Raw genomic sequence first — 23,828 nt, 5'->3', positions numbered from 1 at the left:
CAACATGGCAACATGTTACTAGGGCTTGGCTGAGGTTGGAAGTCTACTTCCAAGATGTGTTGCTCGTACAGTTGTTCCTCACCACATTGACTGAGTGTCCTTGGGGTTACCTGAGTGTCCTCAGCACATGGCAGGTGATTTCCTCTAAAGCAAGTGATCCAAGAGAGAGCAGCCAAGGCTGCAATATATTTTATAACATGGCCTTGGCATTTACACGCTATCGCTTCCACAAAATGTTATTAGTTATAAGGACCCCTGGGTGGCTCAGTCGCTTAAGCCTCCGACTTCGGCTCAGGTCATGATCTCGTGGTTTACGGGTTCAAGCCCCGCGTCAGGCTCTGTGCTGACCGCTCAGAGCCCGGAGCCTGCCTCAGATTCTGTGTCTCCCTCTCTCCCTGCCTCTCCCCCCCACACTCTGTCACTCTCTCTCCTTCAAAAATAAATAAACATCAAAACAAAATTTTTTTTAATGTTATTAGTTATAGATGTCAGCCCTATTCATTACAGGAGGAACTACACAAGAACACAAATACCAGGAGGTAGAGATTACTGGAGGCAATTTTGGAGGCTGTGTTCACAGTTTGCCCTCTGACTCCCAATGACCTATTACCTTCCCACATGTAAAATACACTCACTTTCCTCCTATGACCCTAGAAGTCTCATTCCCAAATTAGGCCCAGGTACAGTTGATGTTCCTTGGGCATTGTTCCTCAAGTACAATTCCTCTAGCTATGAAGACCTTGACCTAGTGCGTACTTAAGGTGTTTACCTCCACACATTCAGCATACAATGGTGGAACTGACATACTGATACTCCTGTTCAAAAGGGGAAACAAAGGTACACAGGAGGTATTGGTCCGTGGCAGTTCTGAGATCCACCCAAAGGCTGAAAGCCCTTTGATTATGACTCACTCTTACTCCAGCCTAGGAAATACATATCCAAGCCCCTTGGCTCCACCCTACGGATTCTTGGTTCTTTCATTTAAGTCATTCTTCTTCAAAAAAAGAAAAAAAAAAAAAAAGGTGGCCTGAGCTTGCAATTGTGTAGACATTGTTCTGTTGAATATCAGTGATATTCACCTATGTACCTATGTGGTTTTTCTATCCAAGAACAAAGCCATATAGAAATAGAAGCTTAACAGATTGCAGTAATTCCTACCTAAATTAGCGGTTTTTTTCCTTTCTTTTTTTACAGTTCATTTATTTATTTTTGAGAGGGAGAGAGAATCCCAAGCAGGCTCCATGGTGTCAGCACAGAGCCCCACGCAGGGTTCAAACTCATGAACCGTGAGACCATGATCTGAGCTGAAATCAAGAGTCGGGCACTTAACTGACTGAGCCACTCAGGTGCCCCTAAATTTGTCAGGTGATTAACTATTCATCAAACACAGAGACAGTTTAGATCTTTCTTTATTTGGTCTAGTTTTACCTCTAAACACTAGAATGAATTTTTCAGTAATCCTTGGTAATTTAAGTTGTACAATCCTTGGAAACATTTTCCCAGGTAGGTTTTATGTCAATAGAACCACAAAAATAAATAAATTACAAAAATAAAACACTGATAAAAATAAACAAACAAAAATTTTAACTTCTCTCTAAGGTACTCAAGAAAGGACTGATGGTGATTATTATCACATTTCTCTCAGTTCAATGGCTATGTCAAAAGAAAAACAGGTAAGAGCTCTGTCTTTGATCTCCCCTCTGTTCCAGGTATATAATCTGCTAACGATGAAGGATCTTACTGGTTTCCCTGACAAACTGGACCAGCAGGAAGAAGAACATGCAAGTTGTAGCAATCCTTATATCATTCTTGAAGGAGCCATCTACATTCCCCTAGCAAGTTATGATGAAGAAGATATGTATGACTTCCTAAAGGTAAAATCCTTATTACCTGTTAATGTACCGGCTTATGAACATTTTTATGTTAGTAAAACTATATATATATAGTTATATAGTAAATATATATTTATAAATATATATATATTTATATATATTTATAAATATATATATAAATATAAATTACTATTTATATAGTAAATATATAGTTATATAGTAAATATATAGTAAAACTATATATATATAGGTATATACATGTATATATATAACTATATATATATAGTTTTATATATATTTACATACACATTTATATATTTATATATATATTTATTTATAAATATAAATATATAATATACATATATATACACATATATATAATTTAGAAATATATAGTTTTAGAAAATGTTTAGCCTAACAGTTGATAAGTCAGAGACAGGGCTAGATCCAACCTCTGCCATTTCATTGAAATATTTTCGTTATATTTAATTTGCAAAAGGCCCTAAATTATAAAATCTTGATAAGCCATAAAGTATTATGATTTTACCACTCTTTTATTGAGTCTGTGTATCCCTAGGGAATTAATCTAACATTAAGGCTATCGGGGTTACATAGGGAAATTTCTAAGGAAAATATATTTCATGGATTCTAATCAAGTTTACAAACCTATTGAGTCACCATTTTTACAGGGTATGGGATTAAAGGTGTTCACCAACTCTAAAATCCGAAAACCACGGTCGTGTTCAGTGATCCAACCACCTGCAGGAGTGGAAAGGCAAGGAATGTATGGAGGTAAATAGCAAGTTGCTTTCAATTTTGTATAGCATCCAACAATATTAATTTGCCAAGAAAAAAATGTAAAATGAGATGGATCATGTGGCCTTATCTCCATTTGATACATAGAGAAACTAAGATTCAGATGTTTCTTGCTGAGATCATTTAGCTGGTAAATGGCATAAACAGAACTGACCAGTTTGTTAAAGGTCAGCCCGATATTTTATTTTATTTTATTTTATTTTATTTTATTTTATTTATCTTATTTATTTTGAGAGAGAGAGAGACAGCACAAGCAGGGGAGGGGCAGAGGGAGAAAGAGAGAGAGAGAGAGAGAGAGAGAGAGAGAGAGAATCTTTTTTTTTTTTTAATTTTTTTTTTCAACGTTTATTTATTTTTGGGACACAGAGACAGAGCATGAACGGGGGAGGGGCAGAGAGAGAGGGAGACACAGAATCGGAAACAGGCTCCAGGCTCTGAGCCATCAGCCCAGAGCCTGACGCGGGGCTCGAACTCACAGACCGCGAGATCATGACCTGGTTGAAGTCGGACGCTTAACGGACTGCGCCACCCAGGCGCCCCGAGAGAGAGAGAGAATCTTAATCAGGCTCCACTCTCATCATGGAGCCCGATGCAGGGGTCGATCTCTTGACCACGAGATCATGATCTGAGCTGAAATCAAGAGTCAGCCACTTAACCGACTGAACCACCCTGGAGCCCCTACATGAATCAGATATTTCAGGGCACAAAATCAGATGAAACACCAGATTCTACCATACTATAAGAAAGGAAAATGTTTACCATGTAAGGAGAGAATCATTCTAATTACGGAATCAGGAGACATTTTTAGAGATGCTCTATCTTGAAGAATAGAAAGGAAGAGAACAGGCCTTGCTGGTGAAAAGAAACAATGCAAAGCTGGCAGAAATATCTCCTAATCCAAAGCCAAAAGAAAACGAAATAAAACATCAAAGGAAGCAGCCTCTTTCTACACCCTTCACTTTCCCATTAAAATACAGGTTTTAATCCCCAGATCTGTTTATACTTACAGCCCATTAACCAATCCTTTTTCCTCTCTCTGTCTCCCATGATTCTGTCTTTTCTTCCAAAATATTCTTGATGTGTATTGTTAATGAAGATTAACATCTTCTGAGTTTTGTATTTACGAATCAGAGGTTTTATGTGTCAAGTGAACATGACAGATGGCTTTCTTGAGATATAACTGATATAGAACATTAAATAACTTTAAGGAATACAATGTGTTTAGCTGATGCACTTATATATTGCAAAATGATTATCACTATGGCATTAATAAAAATTTCTGTCACCTCCTAATTTCCATTTCTTCTTTTTTTTCTTTTAAATTTTTATTTTCATTCCACTTAGCTAACATACATTGTTATACTAGTTTCAGGTGTAGAATTTAGTGATTCAACACTTCCGTACATCACCCTGTGCTCATCATAACAAGTGCACCCGTCAGTCCCCAACGCCTATTTAACCCATTGCTTTCCCCCCCTCTTCCCTGGTGGCCATCAGTTTGTTCTCTATAATTAAAAGTCTGTTTCTTGGTTTCTCTCTCTCTCCCTTATTTTTTTTTCCCTTTGCTTGTTTGTTTTCTTAAGTTCCACACATGAGAGAAATCGTATGATATTTATCTGTTTCTGACTGCCTTAGGAGTACTACTAATCCATTTTAAAAAAAATGAAATCTTGCCATTAGCAACAACATGGATGGGGCCAGAGAATATAATGCTAAGTGAAATAAGTCAGTCCATTTCTTTTTTCTGGTTCTCAGCACTTTTCAAATGGAAAAACTGAACCCAGAAAGGTTAAGTAACTGAAGCCGTTAGGATGCCACGGTCAGTAAGAGATGAGATGGAGATTCAGATCTGGCTGTTTGACTCCAGATCCTTGTTTTTTAACCTCTACACTATTCTGTCTCTCAAAGGCTTTAAGGTGAGAGCTTGCCTGGAATGTTCTAAGGGTAAGGAAACCAGCATGGTTGGAACAGAGTGAACAAAGTGCAGTTGGAAAGAGAGATCAGCGGAATAATTGAGGCCAGATTGTATAGGGCTTTGCAGATCCTTGTAAGAATTTGACTTTTTACTCTGCATGAGATGGAAAGGTTTTCAGAAGTGGAGAGTGACGTGATCTAATATGTTTCTTATAAGGATCACACTAGATACTGAATTTAGAAGAAAATTAAGTTTTCAGTTTTTATGCTTTTTTTGTTTGAAAGTAGTAAAGGTCAAAAATGAATACAAGAATTACAAAGCTGAATTGAGTGGCCCTTTCACAGCCACGAACAGAATACCCAGTTGAAAGTATTTTGTGATCAGCAGTGAAATAGAACGTAAGTGAACGTGTCCAGGGATCAACACATTGCGATGAAGTCAGATGGGAAAAAGAAGCAGAATAATAATAATAATGACAGCCATAACATTTTGTCTTGGGAAATGAATCTAAAGGCATTTAAAGTAGAGTGTATGAGTCGTGACAGAGGAAGAATAGAATTTTAACATACACACTGTGAAAGGAACCGTAGAGAGTTGAAGTTGACCTCGAGAATGAGACAATAAGGAAGGTACAGTCATCATCCAATACGTGGAGTTAAAATAACACATTAAGCCATGGTTTGTTAACTGGAATAGCTGGAGAAGTTGAAGGGTCTTTGATATCTGTAGCAGAAAAGAGAAAATAGCTTATTTAAATTTTTTTTTCAACGTTTTTTATTTATTTTGGGGACAGAGAGAGACAGCGCATGAACGGGGGAGGGGCAGAGAGAGAGGGAGACACAGAATCAGAAACAGGCTCCAGGCTCTGAGCAGTAAGCACAGAGCCTGACGCGGGGCTCGAACTCACGGACCACGAGATCGTGACCTGGCTGAAGTCGGACGCTTAACCGACTGCGCCACCCAGGCGCCCCGAAAATAGCTTATTTAGATGCATCATCCATTTAGATAAATTTAAGTACCAATAACAGATTTACATAATCAACGTAAGAGTAAAAACAGAGACAATAGAGCAACATCAGGGAGAAATCAAAGTCAGAGACAGAGATGGCTACCACGTGGAAGGACTTCTAGGAAAGAAGTTGTATGATATTAATTAAGGAAATTACTGTGGATGCTTTTTTTTTTTTTGAGAGAGATATCAAAGGAAAATACCTGGAAATGTTTTTTTTTTAATTTATTTTTTAAATCTTTTTAAAGCCTTTTTTTTATTTTTTGTAATCTTTATTTATTTTTGAGAGAGAGACAGGGTACAAGGGGGGAAGGAACAGAGAGAAAGGGAGACATAGAATCCGAAGCAGGCTCCAGGCTCTGAGCTGTCAGCACAGAGCTCGACGTGGGGCTCAGACTCACAAACGGTGAGATCATGACCTGAGCCGAAGTCGGGCGCTCAACTGACAGAGCCACCCAGGTGCCCCATGTTTTGTTTTGTTTTGTTTTTTGTTTTGTTTTGTTTTGTTTTTTATTTTTTTTTTCAACGTTTTTTATTTATTTTGGGACAGAGAGAGACAGAGCATGAACGGGGGAGGGGCAGAGAGAGAGGGAGACACAGAATCGGAAACAGGCTCCAGGCTCCAAGCCATCAGCCCAGAGCCCGACGCGGGGCTCGAACTCCCCGACCGCGAGATCGTGACCTGGCTGAAGTCGGACACTTAACCGACTGCGCCACCCAGGCGCCCCATTGTTTTGTTTTTTAATAAATATTATTTCACAAGGCAATTCTGAAATATCACCTGGGGTGCTTGGATGGAGAGCCTAAGCCAAACTCAATTTATAAGCATGACCTCAGGCACAACAAGGATCAGAAAGCTTTCACGTTTAGTTCTCTATCCCCTCACTTTTGTAAATAATTTCTCTGTCTCCGTCGTAGCAAATGGAACCATCTTTCTATGGCATCTTGAATTTTTCATTTCTCCTTCCCAAGACATAAAGAGAAGAAAATCTAACGCTCTAGCCTTCTTATCAGGAGAACAATGAGTTTACAAGCTTCATTATAGTGCAAAGAATTGATGTTATTAAATTCTATTCACCCATTGGTAACTCAAACAATTGAACACATGTTGCCCGAAGAGAGTTTTGCATTTTCTGCTCAGTCCTTCTTATGGAGGAAACAATACTCTGTGACCTTGAAAACCCTAACTATATCTCTCACAAACTATAAACGCATGTCCAAGTTCTCTTGCTCTACGAGCCTCCACTCATATACAATTATGCTATCTCTAGGGTACAGGGAATTTCTACCTTTAACAGAGACTCCTGTCTGCTCAAAGAATGAGGGCTCAACAAGTTATTTCCAAAGTTCTACAACTCTTAGGAGACCATCTGAGCAGGAAAAGTGAAAACTTGGTCTTCTAACTCTCACGCGTGCACCATGAATGGATGTTTTTTCTTTAACTAGATTGTAATTTTCCTTTGTTTTATTAGTGGGAATGGCAGCGAGTCCATACAGTCCTCAATTTGACGCATATAATATAATGCCCATAAATAATCCAGAGCCAGTCTCTGAAACGGTACGGACTTATTTCCCTGAGACCTGGATCTGGGAGTTGGTGGCCGTGGAGTAAGTAATTTCACTCTCCTCCATTTGCTGTGGGTGAGCCAGTGAGAATCCTCCGGCATTTTCAACTCTAAGATAACCTTTCTGAGAAATTCTAAATCATCATCTTAACCTCTCATCCTTTCGGGATAGGTCTAAGAACATGCTTTTATTATAAAGGTTTTATTATAGAGGTTTCAAATATAATATAAAAATATATTTTACTATATAGGTAAAATTTCCTCAGAGATGAGCAGTTCTGGAATAACTATTCCTGAGACCGCCAGAAACGAGACATGGGTGCTAAAAATATCCAAATGCTAGACTGCCTAATGCTATGGGGGGAGCCTTCCGTAAACGAGATTGGAACGCGCGCATAAACAAATCAGGCCTACGTAAATGTAATGGTCTGTTTGTTAGATCGTGATTCTTAAATATGCTTGTTTATGGGATTGTACAACAGTGAGGGACATCTATGGACCAAACTGAACCACATGAAAGTATTTTTCTTTTAAGGTACAGACATGTTGATGAGGGAAAGAGGCACCGTTGAGTACCTTCTATTTTCCCAACTCAGTTTCCCGATACTCATGTGGACATATTGATTCTCGCTCGAGAAAGGATGTTTCACCTGCTTACTTTCTGTTCTTCACATTTCTATCCTCCCTAGCGCATCAGGTGTGGCTGAAGTGGGAGTAACAGTCCCTGACACCATCACAGAATGGAAGGCAGGGGCCCTCTGTCTGTCCAATGACACTGGGCTTGGTCTCTCGCTTCCCGCCTCCCTCCGCGCCTTCCAGCCCTTCTTTGTGGAGCTCACAATGCCCTACTCTGTGATCCGCGGAGAGACCTTCACGCTCAAGGCCACTGTCCTAAACTACCTTCCCAAATGCATCCGGGTAAGGAAAATGAGGGTGAATTGAAAGGGAGGATAGAATCAAAGACTTCTTCGGTCGGTCAGCTCCCGATTCCGTTCCCAAGACTGTGGATAACACTGGGAATTCTGCCCTAGAACTGCAAATAGATAGTGCTAAGCAGGGCAGGACCTGATCACAGGAAGATAACACAATGACCTTTGGGCTACAGGTACAGGATCTTCAAACCACATACTTTTAAAAAGAAAATTGCCCGAATCTGGCCGAATCCTTTAACACAGGATAGGCTTTTTGCCAGGAAAATTCTTGAAGCTGACGGAAAAAAAAGTCCGTTTTCTTAATTCCATGAGTGTCATCCTTCAAGTTCTTATCTCTAAACTCCCACAATGTGCTTGTGACTTCGACAGCATGTATTTCTTTGTAAATTTCGTCACGGTTTTGTAGATAGATTGTCCCCTTTGTAACACGATATCCTCAAGGTCCGGAAGCTCTTAATTTGCTCTGTCTTGTATACAGTAGACAGGTGATATTTGTTGAGGGAAGTGGGAAGAAGGGAAGAAAGAAGTCAGGAAGAAAATCTACACGGGAGGTAGGAACCAATGGGTAGAACCAGTAGGTAATGCTCCCATGGGCAATCGTCCATTGCGGTTTTCCCCTCCCCTCCACTGTTGCTATACCTGCAAATTTCTCCAATCCACCCTAATGCAAAGGCCAGATCCTCCTAGTAAGGGATCATTCTTGCTTTGTATCACTGCCATTCTTAAACTCCTCAAAGCATGCGTGGACTTGCGTGACATAATTTTTCCTCCAAGTCCCAGTCTAGTGCAGCATCTCATATGTGGTCCCAGTTCTGTGCATTCATTGTCTCTCCATATTCTGACCATTTGTTTCTATGCCTCGCTTGCAAATGATAGGTCAGTGTGCAACTGGAAGCTTCCCCAGCCTTCCTACAATCCCAGAATGAAAAGGGAGAGGAATCTCATTGCATCTGTGTAAATGAGAGGCGAACCCTGTCTTGGACGATAACTCCCAAAACACTGGGTGAGTGACGTTCCCCCAACACGTTCTCCGATCAACAAGCGTCGTAGGTATCTGGACCCTACGTACATCACGTTCTCCTTTCTGCTTTCTGCAAATATAATTCCGTAACGTTAGTTTGTCATTTCTTTTGCTTTCTACCCCCAGCGGCCTCCCAGTACTCCCACTGCACCTGGGTCCCATGATCATTGTGGCTTGGGCACAGTGGACATGAGCCTTGAGGTTTTTTTCAGCTTTATTTCCCACTTCCGGCCAACAGTAAGGTGAAAGGGCAGCCCTTCAAGATGATGACAGAGCACAGAGTCATTTTCCGGGGTAATAGCTCAGTGGTAGACCATTTGACAAGCACACATTTTCAGCTATTAGGGATGGTGTGGACTGCTCTCAAGGTGAACGCGCATGTTTTTCTACGTTTTTCTGTTCCAGGGAGTGTGAACTTCTCGGTGAGTGCAGAGGCAGTGCCGTCCCTCGAGCTGTGTGGAAATGAGATTGCTGAGGTCCCTGAGATGGGGAGAAAAGACACGGTCATCAAAACCCTGTTGGTGGAGGTAAGTCGGTCCGGACCACTTTGACATATTTTTCTGAGACCCTAGCAATAATAACAATGAAAAAATATGGCCATATTCTTGAGATAGTAAAGGAGAATTATACCATACTCACACAATCCCCCTGGGAAGACTAACGGAATTTCCTGTCCTAAAAGTTTACAGGAGTCGGTTAAGCACCCGACTCTTGATTTTCGTTCACGTCGTGATCTCACAGCCATGGGATCGAGCCCCGTGTCAGGCTCCACAATGTGGAGCCCGCTTAAGACTCTCCTCTCTCTCTTCCTCTGCCCCTCGCCCCTGCTCGCTCTCTAAAATAAAATAGAATATGAAAAAAAAGTGTTATAGTCAACTTTGCTAACTAACCTTGTTAGCTTATTGTAAATACTTTTTTCATAGATTAATTTAAAACTATTCTCTTTGCCTGATCTCTACCTCTCTTCTAAGATTCGCTTATTTCTCACCCCTTGTACCTTTGATTCTCTTTCCTTATTATCCCCCCTTTCCTCCTCTGCAGATCTCCCCGGTTTTTCGAATTGTACGGATTTATAGCAATTTGATCATAAGTGGGATGTGAAGATTGTTTAGTGTAAATTCCAGCCTGCAATGCAATGAATCTACGGTTGTCCCTCAAAAACCTGGATATTTATCCATTTTCTCCTTTTTTTTTTTTTTTTTACTCCAGCCTGAAGGTATTGAGCAAGAAGAGACTTTCAACTTTATGATCTGTGCTTCAGGTAACAGTCAACCTTCATAATCATGGTGAGAATAATGCCTCACCGGGATATGGATGTCAAATTACAATGCAAACTCAGTTCACATTTAGCCTTTACCTCCGTAGCCCAGGGACTGACCGTGAACCAGTCAGGACATAGTAGCTTAGAGTGTCATAGTTTAGGTAGAAAGGGAGCAAAGTCATGATAAGTTTGAATGACAATAATATTCCCTAAAATAGTTGACGATGAAATATGTGGCACTTTGTACTCATCTTACTAAAAAAAAAAATGTTTTTCATGGCAAAAAGAAAACCCGTTTTGCATCGGGAGTTTGTCATATCACTGAGAAACACCTGTACCTTGCAAATTACATTACCACATTCGTATTAGCGCTACGTCATATGTGTATATGTGTATATGACGCTTTTCTTGTCACTTGAGGAGGACCATTTTAAAATATAAACTCAGGGGCGCCTGGGTGGCGCAGTCGGTTGAGCGTCCGACTTCAGCCAGGTCACGATCTTGCGGTCCGTGAGTTCGAGCCCCGCGTCGGGCTCTGGGCTGATGGCTCAGAGCCTGGAGCCTGTGTCTCCCTCTCTCTCTGTGCCCCTCCCCCGTTCATGCTCTGTCTCTCTCTGTCCCAAAAAAAATAAAATAAAAAAAATAAAAAAGTTGATAAAATATAAACTCAGAGAACAATAAAAGCAGAGAATTGTGCCATTAAATCAAAGAACTGTACACCCTCACCAGTTCCCAGGCTCCTTTGAGAGAGCCACTATGCACGGCAACACAAAACATAGCAAAGTGAGAGGGGAAAGGACTCTGGTAGTCATACAGCACCAAGAAGAGCTGGACTATTAAGGGTGATCTCACCATAAGCCACGGTCCTTATCCCTTGGACCCCGAGTCCCTGAAGGAGACATAATAACACTGAATATAATAGTAACAACCATAATAACTGCTCAAGTGTATGGAGATTCGACATGTTGCAGAGGCTGTTCTAATGCACACACGTTTCACATGCATTCTTCCTTGAATCGTCATACGAGCAAGTTAGACGATGAAGAGGTTAAGGAATTTGTCCAAGGTTTGTAGCTAGTGAGTGGCAGGGCTGGTACCATATCCAAGCAGGGTGGCTCTGACCCCCTCCTAACCACTACATCATACTGCGATAAGAGATGCCGTCTTTTGATATGGGTTGTCTGTTTCCAAAGGCACTGAAATATCTGAGCAGTTATCTCTGAAGCTCCCACCTAACGTGGTCAAAGAATCGGCCAGAGCCTCCTTTTCAGTTTTGGGTGAGTCAACTTGCACCCAGAAAACTTGAGACAAATGAGCAGCCATAATACATTTTTTTCTATCTATCTATCTATCTATGTTTGTGCTTGAAATCTCAACTTATTGATAGTATCTATTTCTATTGGGATTCTGGAAGTCTCACTCTCTAAATAGAACTTTTCCCTTGCCTAAATGATAGTATCTATAATTCTAAATAGGAAAATCACTTGTCTTTAATAGTGTGAGCTACTTATGAGCTGCAATTACTCTGACACCTCATCTTTCACATTCCCCAGGTGACATATTAGGTTCTGCTATGCAAAATATACAGAATCTCCTCCAGATGCCCTATGGCTGTGGAGAACAAAACATGGCCCTATTTGCTCCGAACATCTATGTTTTGAACTATCTGAATGAAACCCAACAGTTGACTGCAGAGATCAAGTCCAAGGCCCTCGGCTATCTTATCAGTGGTGAGACAAAGACGAGTTTACTTTATTACACTAAGGAGATTTTTCCCGATTAAACTTGAATCATATTACCAGATATTAAGCTAATGATGGTGATTTGGGGGGAAATGACAACTTTCCCAACATTTGATAGGATGTTGTGTTGTGACATATCCATATCACCATGACAGATCCTATGCACAAGAAACCGTACAGTGTCTGGGGCTTCTGACCAACCTGCACGTATGGGTGGCTTACCTTTCTGTAATATTTCTTGAACTAATTGAACCTTTCATTCCAGGTTACCAGAGACAGCTGAACTACAAACACCAAGATGGTTCCTACAGCCCCTTTGGACAGCAATATGGCAGCAGCCAGGGCAACACTTGGTAAGAGAAGAAAATGTGAGTCTCAAAGATGAGTTCCCAGCATGTACATATATTAGCCCATTTAATTCTTACAACTACCCTGTGAAGTGAGAGCGGCTTCATTTTACAGAGGAGGAAATGCTATACAACATGGATAAATAAATGTCTCTGGTATAAACGGCTCCTAGGTGGCAGAAATGAGAACACTTGGAACTTGATTCTTTTTTATATCTAATATACCAAGCGTCTTTTCTTTCTCGTGTTGCTAAGAGACCATTGTAAGTTTGTGGTTTTTCCCTCTTGAGTCGTTGCTTAGCACTGAGAGACACTAGAGACAGGCAAGAAGAACAGTAGCCATTGCTCACTGAGTGTCCTTTACTAACTTTTACTAAATGATTCTCTCTGTCTGTCTGTCTGTCTGTCTCTCTGTTTATCCATCCATCGTGGTCAGCCCATCCATCTATCTTCCATCTGTCCCTCCATCTATCTACCTGTCTGTCCATCCACTCAACTATTTTTCTATTCATCCGTCTTTTTTTTTTATTTTTTTTTTTAATTTTTTTTTTCAACGTTTATTTATTTTTGGGACAGAGAGAGACAGAGCACGAACGGGGGAGGGGCAGAGAGAGAGGGAGACACAGAATCGGAAACAGGCTCCAGGCTCTGAGCCATCAGCCCAGAGCCTGACGCAGGGCTCGAACTCCCGGACCGCGAGATCGTGACCTGGCTGAAGTCGGACGCTTAACCGACTGCGCCACCCAGGCGCCCCTCTATTCATCCGTCTTGAAAGAAGTCCGACCACAAAAGAAAACGAGAGGAAATCAATGACCCAGAAAGTGGTGGAGAAGCTCGGCGAGGTGAAATATTTACTGAGGCAGGACATTAAAAGCAGTTCATTAGACTATGAGCTGCATAAGAGGAGGTAAGAAATCTGTGAAAAGAGCCTGGGTAGCTCAGTCGGTTAAGCATCCGACTCTGGATTTCGGCTCAGGTCAAGATCTCATGGTTTGTGAGTTCAAGCCCCGCATCAGCACAGAACTGTCAGCACAAAGCCCGCTTAGAATTCTCTCTCTCCCTCTCTCTCTGCCCCTCCCCTGCTCAAGCACTCTCTCTCTCTCTCTCTGTCTCTCAAAATAAGTAAATAACTTTAAAAATGGAAATCTGTGAGAAGAAATAAATCCAGAAAGTCCAGAATGTGAGAGCAAATATCTCAACGACCCAAGAACACTAGGAGACACCTGAATCTCTGAAGTGACACAGAAATGCTTTAGGAAGTCAGGACCAGTTGGTAATGCATTCAACAACAGGTTGCGACGAAACAAAAAGAATATCGTTAACAAAGTCTCCAGACTCTCAGTAATAGTTTATTGACTCCTCAGGCTCACAGCCTTTGTACTGAAGACTTTTTCCCAGGCTCGAACCTACATCTTTATCGATGAAGCACACATCACCCAAGCCCTCAGCTGGCTCTCCCAAAGGCAGAAGGAAGACGGCTGTTTCAGGAGCTCTGGGTCTCTGCTCAACAATGCCATTAAGGTGAGGTGTTCTGAGTACTTATCCCAAACCTCACGATGATACACACATGCTAACATTCCTCCAAAGGTGATGGGAGGAAAAAAGGCACAGGGGGGTTGAAAAGATGAAGTCCAGTATTTTGTGAGAGGGCATCAGGGAAGGAATGTTAAACCTGAAGATGTGAAACCTGAGAAGAAAGAAATGGTTCTTTTTTTTTAAATTTTTTTTTCAACGTTTATTTATTTTTGGGACAGAGAGAGACAGAGCATGAACGGGGGAGGAGCAGAGAGAGAGGGAGACACAGAATCGGAAACAGGCTCCAGGCTCTGAGCCATCAGCCCAGAGCCCGACGCGGGGCTCAAACTCACCGACCGCGAGATCGTGACCTGAGCCGAAGTCGGACGCTTAACCGACTGCGCCACCCAGGCGCCCCAAGAAATGGTTCTTTGCATGAGGCTGTTAATTTGCTTGATAGAGACAGATACTGAGGAGAGTCTCCATGAAACAGCAGAAAAGAATATACTAACATCTTAAAGTAGGATTAATAAAAATTCTCTCTCTCTCTCTTCCTCTTTTCACAGGGAGGAGTAGAAGATGAAGTGACCCTCTCTGCCTATGTCACTATTGCTCTTCTGGAAATTCCTCTCCCTGCCACTGTAAGATTCACCTCACTTCCACTTCCTACCATGAAAACTACAACCCTGATGTCGGAACACGCCCTACCAAAAGCCAAGTCTCAAAGTTCCCTTCGCTCAATGCGGAGGCATTTCTCAGCTCGCAGAGCTCTGTGGTTAATCCACCAAAGGGAACTTGTACTTGCCTAGCAACGCCCTCAGGCTATGTACAAAACTCATCCTAAACACTCAGGTTCTGTAGACTTACTCTTTTAAGACTTAAGTATAAAGCTAAGAGATTGAAAACACTTTTTCAACTTCAAAATCGTGGATCTCCGGCTGTCTACCTGGCTGGCTGACAGCCGTGAATGACATCTGTCACGCGATGTCCAACCCAGGGCCCGCTCCATCCGCGACTTGCCCTAGCTTGACATCATTACCTCCTGGTCTTTGCAGCACCCGGTTGTTCGCAACGCCCTCTTCTGCCTGGAGTCTGCCTGGAACACGGCAAAGGAGGGGACCCATGGGAGCCATAGCTACACCAAGGCGCTGTTGGCCTACGCTTTTGCCCTGGTGGGAAAGCAAGACAAGAAGAGAGAAATACTGGACTCTCTTAGGGAGGAAGCTGTGAAAGAAGGTGAGAGCGCATGGTCAACAAATGTCCCCCTTCCCCTGACACTGCGAAAAGAGAATTGTGTTCCTGCTGAAAGTAATAAGTCTCCTTATCCAACTCAGGTGTTATGAAATCAGAGCACCTCTCATAAAAATGTCTCTGCGATGTCATACGTTATACAGTGTGTCACATACTAGACAGTGCTGCCGGTAAATTGTGGAAGTTTATTCCTCACTGCGACATATATATATTTTTTAAATTTATATATATTTCCCATGGTATCTGCCTGCTTGAATGAAATTATACTCGAATGAAAAGAGGCACAACCAAAAAGCCATACTCAGGGAAGTGCAATAACATTTTCACAGTGTTTTTATCTCTATCTGCACAAGAGATGATCACAAAAAGTCCTCTGGGATCAATGCGTGGGTTTTATATTCCAATTTATCCTCCAGTTTCCACGAAATAGCTCAAGCAATAAGGGAACTCTCTTGGGTGCCTGGGTGGCTCGGTCGGTTCAGCGTCCAACTTCAGCTCAGGACATGATCTCACAGTTTGTGAGTTCAAGCCCCACGTCGGGCTCTGTGCTGAACAGCTCAGAGCCTGGAGCCTGCTTCGGGTTCAGTGTCTCCATCGTTCTCTGCCTCTCTCTCTCTTTCAAAAATAAACATTAAAAAATTAATAAAAAAATAACATTTAAGACACTGATAAGGATGTTCCATGCTTCGTCCTCCAACAACATTCTTCCAACTTAGCCCCACAGGACTAAACCAAGCTTAGTATGGAAATGTGACTCAGGGAATTTGTGGGGCTTATGGAAGAGAGGACCTTACTCCATCCCTGTATTATTTTCAGCTACACGTGATACAAATGTGTTTTTATGTATCATCTGCGAATCATCATCCTTTTTCTGACCCTTAAGGCAACTCAGTCCACTGGGAGCGACCTGAGAAACCCAGGGCACCAGTGGGGCCTCTTTATCAGCCCCAGGCTCCCTCAGCTGAGGTGGAGATGACGTCCTACGTGCTCCTCGCTCACCTCACGGCCCAGCCCGGCCCGACCTCCGAGGACCTGACTTCGGCCGCGGGCATCGTGAGCTGGATCCTAAAGCAACAGAATGCCCACGGGGGCTTCTCCTCCACCCAGGTCTGTGGTTCCCAAATAGTCTTCTCTTCCAGATTCACTTGGCAGATGGGAAGCTTGAAAACAGAACAGTTACGAGGAAAAGAGAAGAGACCATTAAATCATGGGGAGGGTTCTTTAGGGATATTTGAGGACAGTGGGAATCTGAAGGAAACAGACCTGAGACATTCCCCCAAAACGCTTTTCCCAAGTGCTATGTTGACACCCTATCCGTGTGGCTACTGACCATGAACATCAGCCCTCTCTAAAGCTTACACACATGGGTCACTGGCCACACTCTAGACTCGGGTTTTTGAATATCAGTGCTCCTGACATTTTGGGGAAGATACTTGGGGAAGCCAAGAACACTGTTGTGAGGGGCTGTCCTGGGCACCAAAGATGTTTGGCAGCACCCGTGTCCTCTCCCCACTAGATGGCCCATAGCACCCCACCTACTCTCAGTCGAGATAAGGTCGAATCACTGCTGGATAAGAAACAGTGTTCTTGGCTCCTGTAGGATTCTTCCAACAAGAAACCCTCTAAGGTGAACCAGAAAATTGTATGATTAAAAGGAAAGTGACCGAGGCACCTGGACGGCTCAGTAGGTTGAGTGTCTGACTTTAGCTCAGATCATGATCTTGCAGTTCATGAGTTCGAGCCCCACATCAGGCTCTCTGCCGTCAGTCAGCACAGGGCCTGCTTTGGATCCTCTGTCCCCTTCTCTCTCTGCCTCTCCCCTGCTCATTCTCTCTCTCTCTCTCTCTCTTTCAAAAATAAACATTAAAAATTAAAAAGAAAATAAAAGGGAAGTGACCAAGTAGAGTTCACTTTGATCTTCACAGAATGATTGAGAAGTTCTATCCAGCCTCTCCACGCCTTTCTGCCCGCCCTGAGAAATTTGTTCTCCTCTAAACCAATTTTTGTTTTCAAAGCTGAAGTTCTTGGAATTTTCTTTTTTTCCTACCACAATTCTGGAACTATTTTACCGAGGATATGAGTGATTGTGTTAAATATCCAGGGAACCTGGGTTTTCCCTCCTACAAAGCTCTTTCAATATTTAGGATGTACATAGTGGGACTTTTATTTTTCAGAGAAATTAGGTGTGGGAAATGAAAATACGCTATATAAAAGTGGGAAAGAAACTTGGGAAAGTGCCATGGTCTCATATCACTACTCGCAGCCAATTTCCGTCACTCTTCAACCTAAATTAACACCATTCACCCTTTTTCCTAACTTGTCAATTTTAGACCCCATCTTGGACAGCTATAGCCAGGGGCACCATTGATGAGAAAGGGTAGGCCGTAATCTCTGGACGCAGGGGAATAGTCCCTTAGGACAAAACTAATATAAGTGAAAACAAATTGCCAGGCTAATTGGCATCAGAAATCTTTTATTTCACTTGCGGAAACTGTAGCATAACTTTGATGGTGCCTGAAAGGCAGAGAAAAAGGAAACACAATTAGCAGATGTAAACTTCAGGGGGGAAAAGCCATCATCCCCTTGTGGTAACCCACACAGACTTCGGGGGCAGTCCCTGCTACCAAAAACTTACTCTTTGGGGGTGCGTTCTCCACTCCTCTCTTCCAGGACACGGTGGTGGCGCTCCATGCCTTGTCCAGATATGGAGCAGCCACATTCACCAGGACTGAGAAAGCTGCACGGGTGACCATTCGGAATTCACAGACATTTTTCACGAATTTCCAAGTGGACAGAACCAACTCCCTGTTACTGCATCAGGTCTCATTGCCAGAGCTGCCTGGGGAATACGCCATAATGGTGACTGGAGACAGATGTGTGTATCTTCAGGTGAGACTCAAGTTATGTTGGAAATTATAACCTTACCGAATGAAAGAGGAGTCCTGGTCTCTCGTTTCTGAGCAAAGAAAGGGCAAATCTGGAGGAGTGAAATGATGAAAAAGTGAGGCGCTCCAGGCAAACAGAGAAACTGATGGTGCATTGCCCTTTCACAGGCATCCATGAAATACAATATTCTTCCAGACAAGGAGGACTCTGCATTTACTCTGAAGGTGGAGACTGTACCCCAAACTTGTGATGGACCCAAAGCTCACACCAGCTTCCAGATCTCACTGAGTGTCAGGTAAGACTTGTGGCTGAAACACGCGATCCTGAGTCTAAAAGCTACTTGGAACCATCACTATTTAATAATATGTTTTGAAGCTATGCTAGTAAGTGGGTATAATTTAAAACTGTTATATCTACTAATGAAGTTAGCCTTCTATCAGCGTGAAGTGATTCTTTTATTTAGTAATTTTTTTTTGTCTTAAAGTTTCAGTAATACTTCCAAAGCCTTTAAAAGCAAAGTCTGGTCTTAGACTGTCAAATAAAAAGTGTGGACTATTCGAATGTTAAAAATTCCCTACTTTTACACTAATTTTTGTTCAACGCATCACTGAAGAGTAAATTATTTTCCACAAAGATTTGTACTTTAGGTTGAAGTAAGTCTTCTTTACCTCTTCTGAATAATTATATTCTATTTTATTATTTTTCTAATCAGATAAGTAGCAAATGCTAATATTAAAGAGAAGTATAAATTACATATAAGATATAGAAATTGCCCTATAATAACCCATCAAAAACTTATAGGAATCCTAAGAAAACAGAGCAGCAATAGAATACTATGTAACTAATACTAATGATATTGATATTGTAAAACAAATCTTATTTGCATAAAAGTATAAAAGTCTATCCGATCTTACAACACTTTGGAGCCTCTCTGGGAGACATGCTACATTCAAGTTAATTAAAAATATTAAAGTAGGGGCGCCTGGGTGGCGCAGTCGGTTAAGCGTCCGACTTCAGCCAGGTCACGATCTCGCGGTCCGTGAGTTTGAGCCCCGCGTCGGGCTCTGGGCTGATGGCTCGGAGCCTGGAGCCTGTTTCCGATTCTGTGTCTCCCTCTCTCTCTGCCCCTCCCCCGTTCATGCTCTGTCCCTCTCTGTCCCAAAAATAAATAAACGTTGAAAAAAAATTTAAAAAAAAATAAAAAATAAAATATTAAAGTAACACCTACTAAATAACAAACATATAGATGAAGTGTCCAAAAACTATCATGTGTTAACAAATGCAAACTACTAAGCTCCATTCCCAAAGATTCGGATTTGATAGTTTGGGTCTGGGGCTTAAACATCTATGATTTTAATAAACGGTAGATCTGATATACATTCAGGGTTCCAAACATCAGTGTCACACATGTCTGGGGAGCACAGATCTCTAGGAGTCATAATGTCACAGAAAACTTCAAGAAGATAGGCAGGTTTATGGTAGGTCTTGAAGGAGGGACTCTGGCTTTCTTTCACATACAAAGCCCTTACTCCTTTTCCCTTTGACACTGTAGTTACACAGGGAGCCGTCCTGTCTCCAATATGGTGATTGTTGATGTGAAGATGGTATCTGGTTTTATCCCCTTGAAACCGACAATAAAAATGGTAGGTGAGGGGCGCCTGGGTGGCGCAGTCGGTTAAGCGTCCGACTTCAGCCAGGTCACGATCTCGCGGTCCGTGAGTTCGAGCCCCGCGTCAGGCTCTGGGCTGATGGCTCAGAGCCTGGAGCCTGTTTCCGATTCTGTGTCTCCCTCTCTCTCTGCCCCTCCCCCGTTCATGCTCTGTCTCTCTCTGTCCCAAAAATAAATAAACGTTGAAAAAAAAATTTTTTTTTAAATGGTAGGTGAATTTTAAGCCTAGTAAATTTCATACAAAGGATGTTCTGTATATTCAAACTAGAAGCATACCAACAGCAAAGCCTTATCATTATCATCCTGCCCCCAAAATATTTTTCTCAAACCCAGGAAATTAAATTCAATACTTGTTTATTTGTCTCTAAGCCGAGGGACTTGTGTGATACCAGAGAAACCCAAGAGGAGTCCCTGTCCTTAAGCCATTCGCAGTCTAGTTAGGGAATTAAAGCACATGGGTACAAAGCTGTATTTTACTATAACAATGCAAGAAAGACAGACTTTGATTAAGTATCAGATTGGCTGATATGCTCTCAAACATTTGGCAATGACAGAAGCAATGTGAACTAGAATCATTAAAGATTCCAGAGGGTCTAATGTGTTACTTGGATATTGAAGCATGATGGAAATCCTGATCTGAAAATACTGGCTTCCTTCTCATCACACAAAGCCAGATGATTTTTTCATGGTCAAGACATGATAACACTGAAGCCTGTATCCAAATGTGATTTCCGCCCCGCCCCCCCCACCCATGTTTTACATCTTTAATGTACCCTGGCTGTTTAATCATGAAAATGACTTATAAGAATCCTATCCCTGACATCATTTGGACATTTGTCCCTTACTACAATCTTCTCTCATTTGCTAACTTTTTAAATTTTCTAATTTTCTTCAGCTCGAAAGATCTAGTCATGTGAGCAGGACGGAAGTCAGCAATAATCATGTCCTCATTTATGTGGAACAGGTAAGAGCTCTGACATTTTGGCTGAGACTATACATCACGGTGGTCTTTTCAAGTGGGTCTCTTCATTAGAAAATAAGTGATATGAGGTAAGCAGTAATTCGTAGCACCTTTCCAGAAAGTTCCTTTATTCTAAAAGAGTAAAAGTCTCCTTTTAGACCCATGGAGTGTTCTGTTCCCTTTAATTATGTTCAAATTGGAAAATTAATATGTCTATGAAATTGTAAGTAGAACATCAATGAACAAAAAGGTTATTGTGTCTGTTATTTCAGAGACCTCCCCCCAAAGAATAAATGTATGATAGTGGTTGATTAATGATAGTGTAAACATCCTGATACATCCCTCTATAAGATAAAATAAAATGTAGACTTCATGAATATCTGCAAATCTGACTATAAAGCAAAGGGAATGTCTTATCCAGTCACACAAAAAGAATAGCTTGATAATTACAGATGTTACGAAGCCAAGTCTCTGCATCTTGGCAAACACTCACACAGGCCCAGAGAGTTAATCTCATAGCTAAGCCTACCAGAGAATGTAGATCGTCTCAGCTATTTAGGAGAAAATCTGGGAAATTTTGGTCACAGTAAAGTGTTTCCAAAGTTGCATGTGAAATCCATCTTGTCACCCATCAATGTTTGCTCACCTAAAAGACACCAGTGCGTGAGAGTCAGAGAGCAAAGAAAGAATCTAATTTACTCCAGGAAGAGGGAGGGACACTTTCTAGACTCTTCCTTACTCCCACTTGTCCTTTCAGGTAACAAATCAGACACTAAGCTTGTCCTTCACGGTTCTGCAAGATATCCCAGTGAGGGACCTCAAGCCAGCGATTGTCAAAGTCTATGATTACTATGAGCCAGGTAAGTGAGAAGAAACTGAAACAACTAAATAAGTCTCGACCCAGCGCCAAGAAATAGAATCCGTTGTTACAACAGATCCTCGTTTTAGTCCATTCGGTCAGTGCTACATCTTTTTGTCTCTTTGCTCTAAGATACATGTTGTAGCAACTATTAGTGGAACGAGTTCATCACTATCTACTGAGTCAGAAACTTAGAAATTTAAGAAGAAAGATAGTATCTGGACACTGCTCTCACATATTTTAGAGACGTAGGGAACATAATCCACATAAAAAGATAATGTAATGAGGAAAGGCAGTTTATGACAGGTGAATGTTCGAATATAGGTATTTTGACTATCCTGTTCAACACTTGTGTATTTATGTAGAGTTTTGACAATCCTGATATGTACTTGTCTCCAAAAGTAAAGTGAACAGACTTAGTACGGGCTCCCGTTTATAGATTTGTTTTTTGTCTCCTTTCATCCAACGATTCTTTCAGATGAGTCTGCCATTGCTGGGTACATCGCCCCCTGCAGCACAGGTAAGAGGTCACACGCCAGGACCACCCTCCTTCCGCATGAACTATGCTCCCTAAAGTTTCTTCTAAATTTAAAATTCTCTGCAAGTCTTTTCCTAGACCCAAGACAGTTCACGTGGCACATGCTCACACAAAGAGAAAACTGTGGCCTCTCCAATTTCAGATAGCCACACCGTTATCAGTAAAGTCGATAAGTTTTGTTTGCATGTTTGTTTGTAGGATAGCTATCACTGACAGGCAACATTGTACATCACAGCTAATCCGTCCCCTTCAGCCCAAGGGACAACTATTTAATTCTCCTGCCAAATCTAGCCCAACATCTATTTTTGTAAATGAAGTTTTTATTGGAACAGAGCCACACTCATTGCATTATTTTCTACAGCTGTTTTCATATGTTGAATAGTTATGGCATAAGCCACACGGCCTGCGACATCCAAAATATTTACCATACGCCCTTTGACAGCAAGAGTGTGCCAACCCCTGTTCTAGCCCAGGCTCAGCTGAGGGAATGTTCCTGAGGAAACCCCACCACCTTCCTATGTTTCTCTTCCCTCCATAGATGCAGAGCATGGCAATGTTTGAAGACCGTATTTAGGCTCCATATCTTGTTGGGTTCCCTGTCCTATACTTCTGTTGAGAAGAAATGGAGTCGTTTGTCTCTGTGAAACAGACATCAAAGAGGCTTGTTGAATAAATATGTTTCTGGTCAAGCTATCATTTGTTCAGTCGTTCATTTATCAAATATCAATTACATGCTTACATGAAATGTTGTTTTAAATAATGTGAAGAATACAGATGTGTAACATCTGCCGATAGTTCAGCTGTGGCTATTGCATATAAAGCCGAACAGAGAATAACTGAAAATAGTTTATGTTCCGAGAAATCTTAGGGAAAAAACTCATTCATTGGTCTAGGAAGCCTTTGTTTAGACGGAGGTAAGTAAGTAGTATTGATTAGTTAGGCATAAATATTTTTGGAGAGGAAGCAAGAAATGTTTATCTTCGTCCTTAAAGTCCATCAGAAATGGACTTCACAGGAGACTAAAATGATTGGAGTAAGAAAATGTGTTGGTGACAGGCAGTATTGTGCAGTGGCTAAAATCTAGACACTGGGGCCAGACTACCTAGCGTCAAATTCTGACTCCATCCCTGTCTCACCAACTGAATGACTGGGGCTGTGACTCAACTCTCTGCTTCGGATTCCTCACAAAGAAATGGGAATAACAGACCCTATATCGAAGTATTGTTATGAGGATAAACTATTCTCATGGACGAGGGGAAAGAGAAAGCTGAATCAAGCAAAGGCTCAGAAAGCTTTGGCTCAGGGGCACCCGGGGGGCTCAGTCGGTTGGGCATTGGACTCCTGATTTGGGCTCAAGTCATGATCTCACGGTGCAGTTCGTGCGTTTGAACCCCACATCGGGGTCTGCACTGGCAGAGCAGAGCCTGCCTGGGATTCTCTGTCTCCCTCTCTCTCTGCCCCTCCCCCTGCTCACTCTCCAGCTCTCTCTCTCAAAAGTAAATAAATAAACATAAAAAAAAAAAAGCTTTGCCTCAAATGTGGTGTATATAACTTTCATTTGCAGTCTATTGGCTAAAGCAAGTCACATGACCAAGCCCAACTTTAATGGGGCACTCAGTATGTTCTCACTTTCCCCCATGGGAAAAGTCGCAGGCCACGGGGGTCTCTCCTGCCACCAAAAATGTGCTGCTTTGGGGAACGGTGATGAA

The 23,828-nt window shown here is 41.9% G+C and overlaps 1 protein-coding gene and 1 long non-coding RNA gene across 3 annotated transcripts in view; one reads left to right on the top strand and one right to left on the bottom strand.

Moving 5' to 3' along the window:
* The window catches only part of LOC101080718 (PZP alpha-2-macroglobulin like), a 50,852-nt gene extending 28,040 nt beyond the window's left edge, over nucleotides 1–22,812 (top strand). Inside the window, exons 16-36 of the mRNA XM_045061347.1 lie at nucleotides 1,710–1,874; nucleotides 2,522–2,624; nucleotides 7,045–7,180; nucleotides 7,827–8,055; nucleotides 8,946–9,072; nucleotides 9,496–9,617; nucleotides 10,300–10,351; nucleotides 11,545–11,628; nucleotides 11,905–12,081; nucleotides 12,359–12,446; nucleotides 13,805–13,961; nucleotides 14,522–14,596; nucleotides 15,011–15,191; nucleotides 16,090–16,313; nucleotides 17,877–18,095; nucleotides 18,260–18,387; nucleotides 19,645–19,735; nucleotides 20,657–20,725; nucleotides 21,480–21,582; nucleotides 22,060–22,101; nucleotides 22,658–22,812. Coding sequence (XP_044917282.1) covers nucleotides 1,710–1,874; nucleotides 2,522–2,624; nucleotides 7,045–7,180; nucleotides 7,827–8,055; nucleotides 8,946–9,072; nucleotides 9,496–9,617; nucleotides 10,300–10,351; nucleotides 11,545–11,628; nucleotides 11,905–12,081; nucleotides 12,359–12,446; nucleotides 13,805–13,961; nucleotides 14,522–14,596; nucleotides 15,011–15,191; nucleotides 16,090–16,313; nucleotides 17,877–18,095; nucleotides 18,260–18,387; nucleotides 19,645–19,735; nucleotides 20,657–20,725; nucleotides 21,480–21,582; nucleotides 22,060–22,101; nucleotides 22,658–22,680 — 2,595 coding nt within the window. The 3' untranslated portion in view covers nucleotides 22,681–22,812. The remainder of the gene's footprint in view (nucleotides 1–1,709; nucleotides 1,875–2,521; nucleotides 2,625–7,044; nucleotides 7,181–7,826; nucleotides 8,056–8,945; nucleotides 9,073–9,495; nucleotides 9,618–10,299; nucleotides 10,352–11,544; nucleotides 11,629–11,904; nucleotides 12,082–12,358; nucleotides 12,447–13,804; nucleotides 13,962–14,521; nucleotides 14,597–15,010; nucleotides 15,192–16,089; nucleotides 16,314–17,876; nucleotides 18,096–18,259; nucleotides 18,388–19,644; nucleotides 19,736–20,656; nucleotides 20,726–21,479; nucleotides 21,583–22,059; nucleotides 22,102–22,657) is intronic.
* The window catches only part of LOC109501445, a 24,868-nt gene continuing 10,326 nt past the window's right edge, over nucleotides 9,287–23,828 (bottom strand). Inside the window, exons 3-7 of one of the 2 annotated variants that reach the window (XR_006600525.1) lie at nucleotides 18,132–18,183; nucleotides 17,842–18,045; nucleotides 16,206–16,366; nucleotides 14,995–15,124; nucleotides 9,287–9,570 (exon numbers count right to left, since the gene is read on the bottom strand). This is a non-coding gene — a long non-coding RNA (uncharacterized LOC109501445). Of the gene's footprint in view, nucleotides 9,571–14,994; nucleotides 15,125–16,205; nucleotides 16,367–17,662; nucleotides 17,721–17,841; nucleotides 18,046–18,131; nucleotides 18,184–23,828 lie in introns of those variants that run through there. The other variant, XR_002159500.3, reaches the window with a different exon arrangement.

This window comes from Felis catus, chromosome B4 (genome assembly GCF_018350175.1).
Source record: "Felis catus isolate Fca126 chromosome B4, F.catus_Fca126_mat1.0, whole genome shotgun sequence".
Classification (NCBI taxonomy): Eukaryota; Metazoa; Chordata; class Mammalia; order Carnivora; family Felidae; genus Felis; species Felis catus.
The sequence above is the reverse complement of the archived record's forward strand: the minus strand, read 5'-3'. Positions and strand labels throughout refer to the sequence as shown.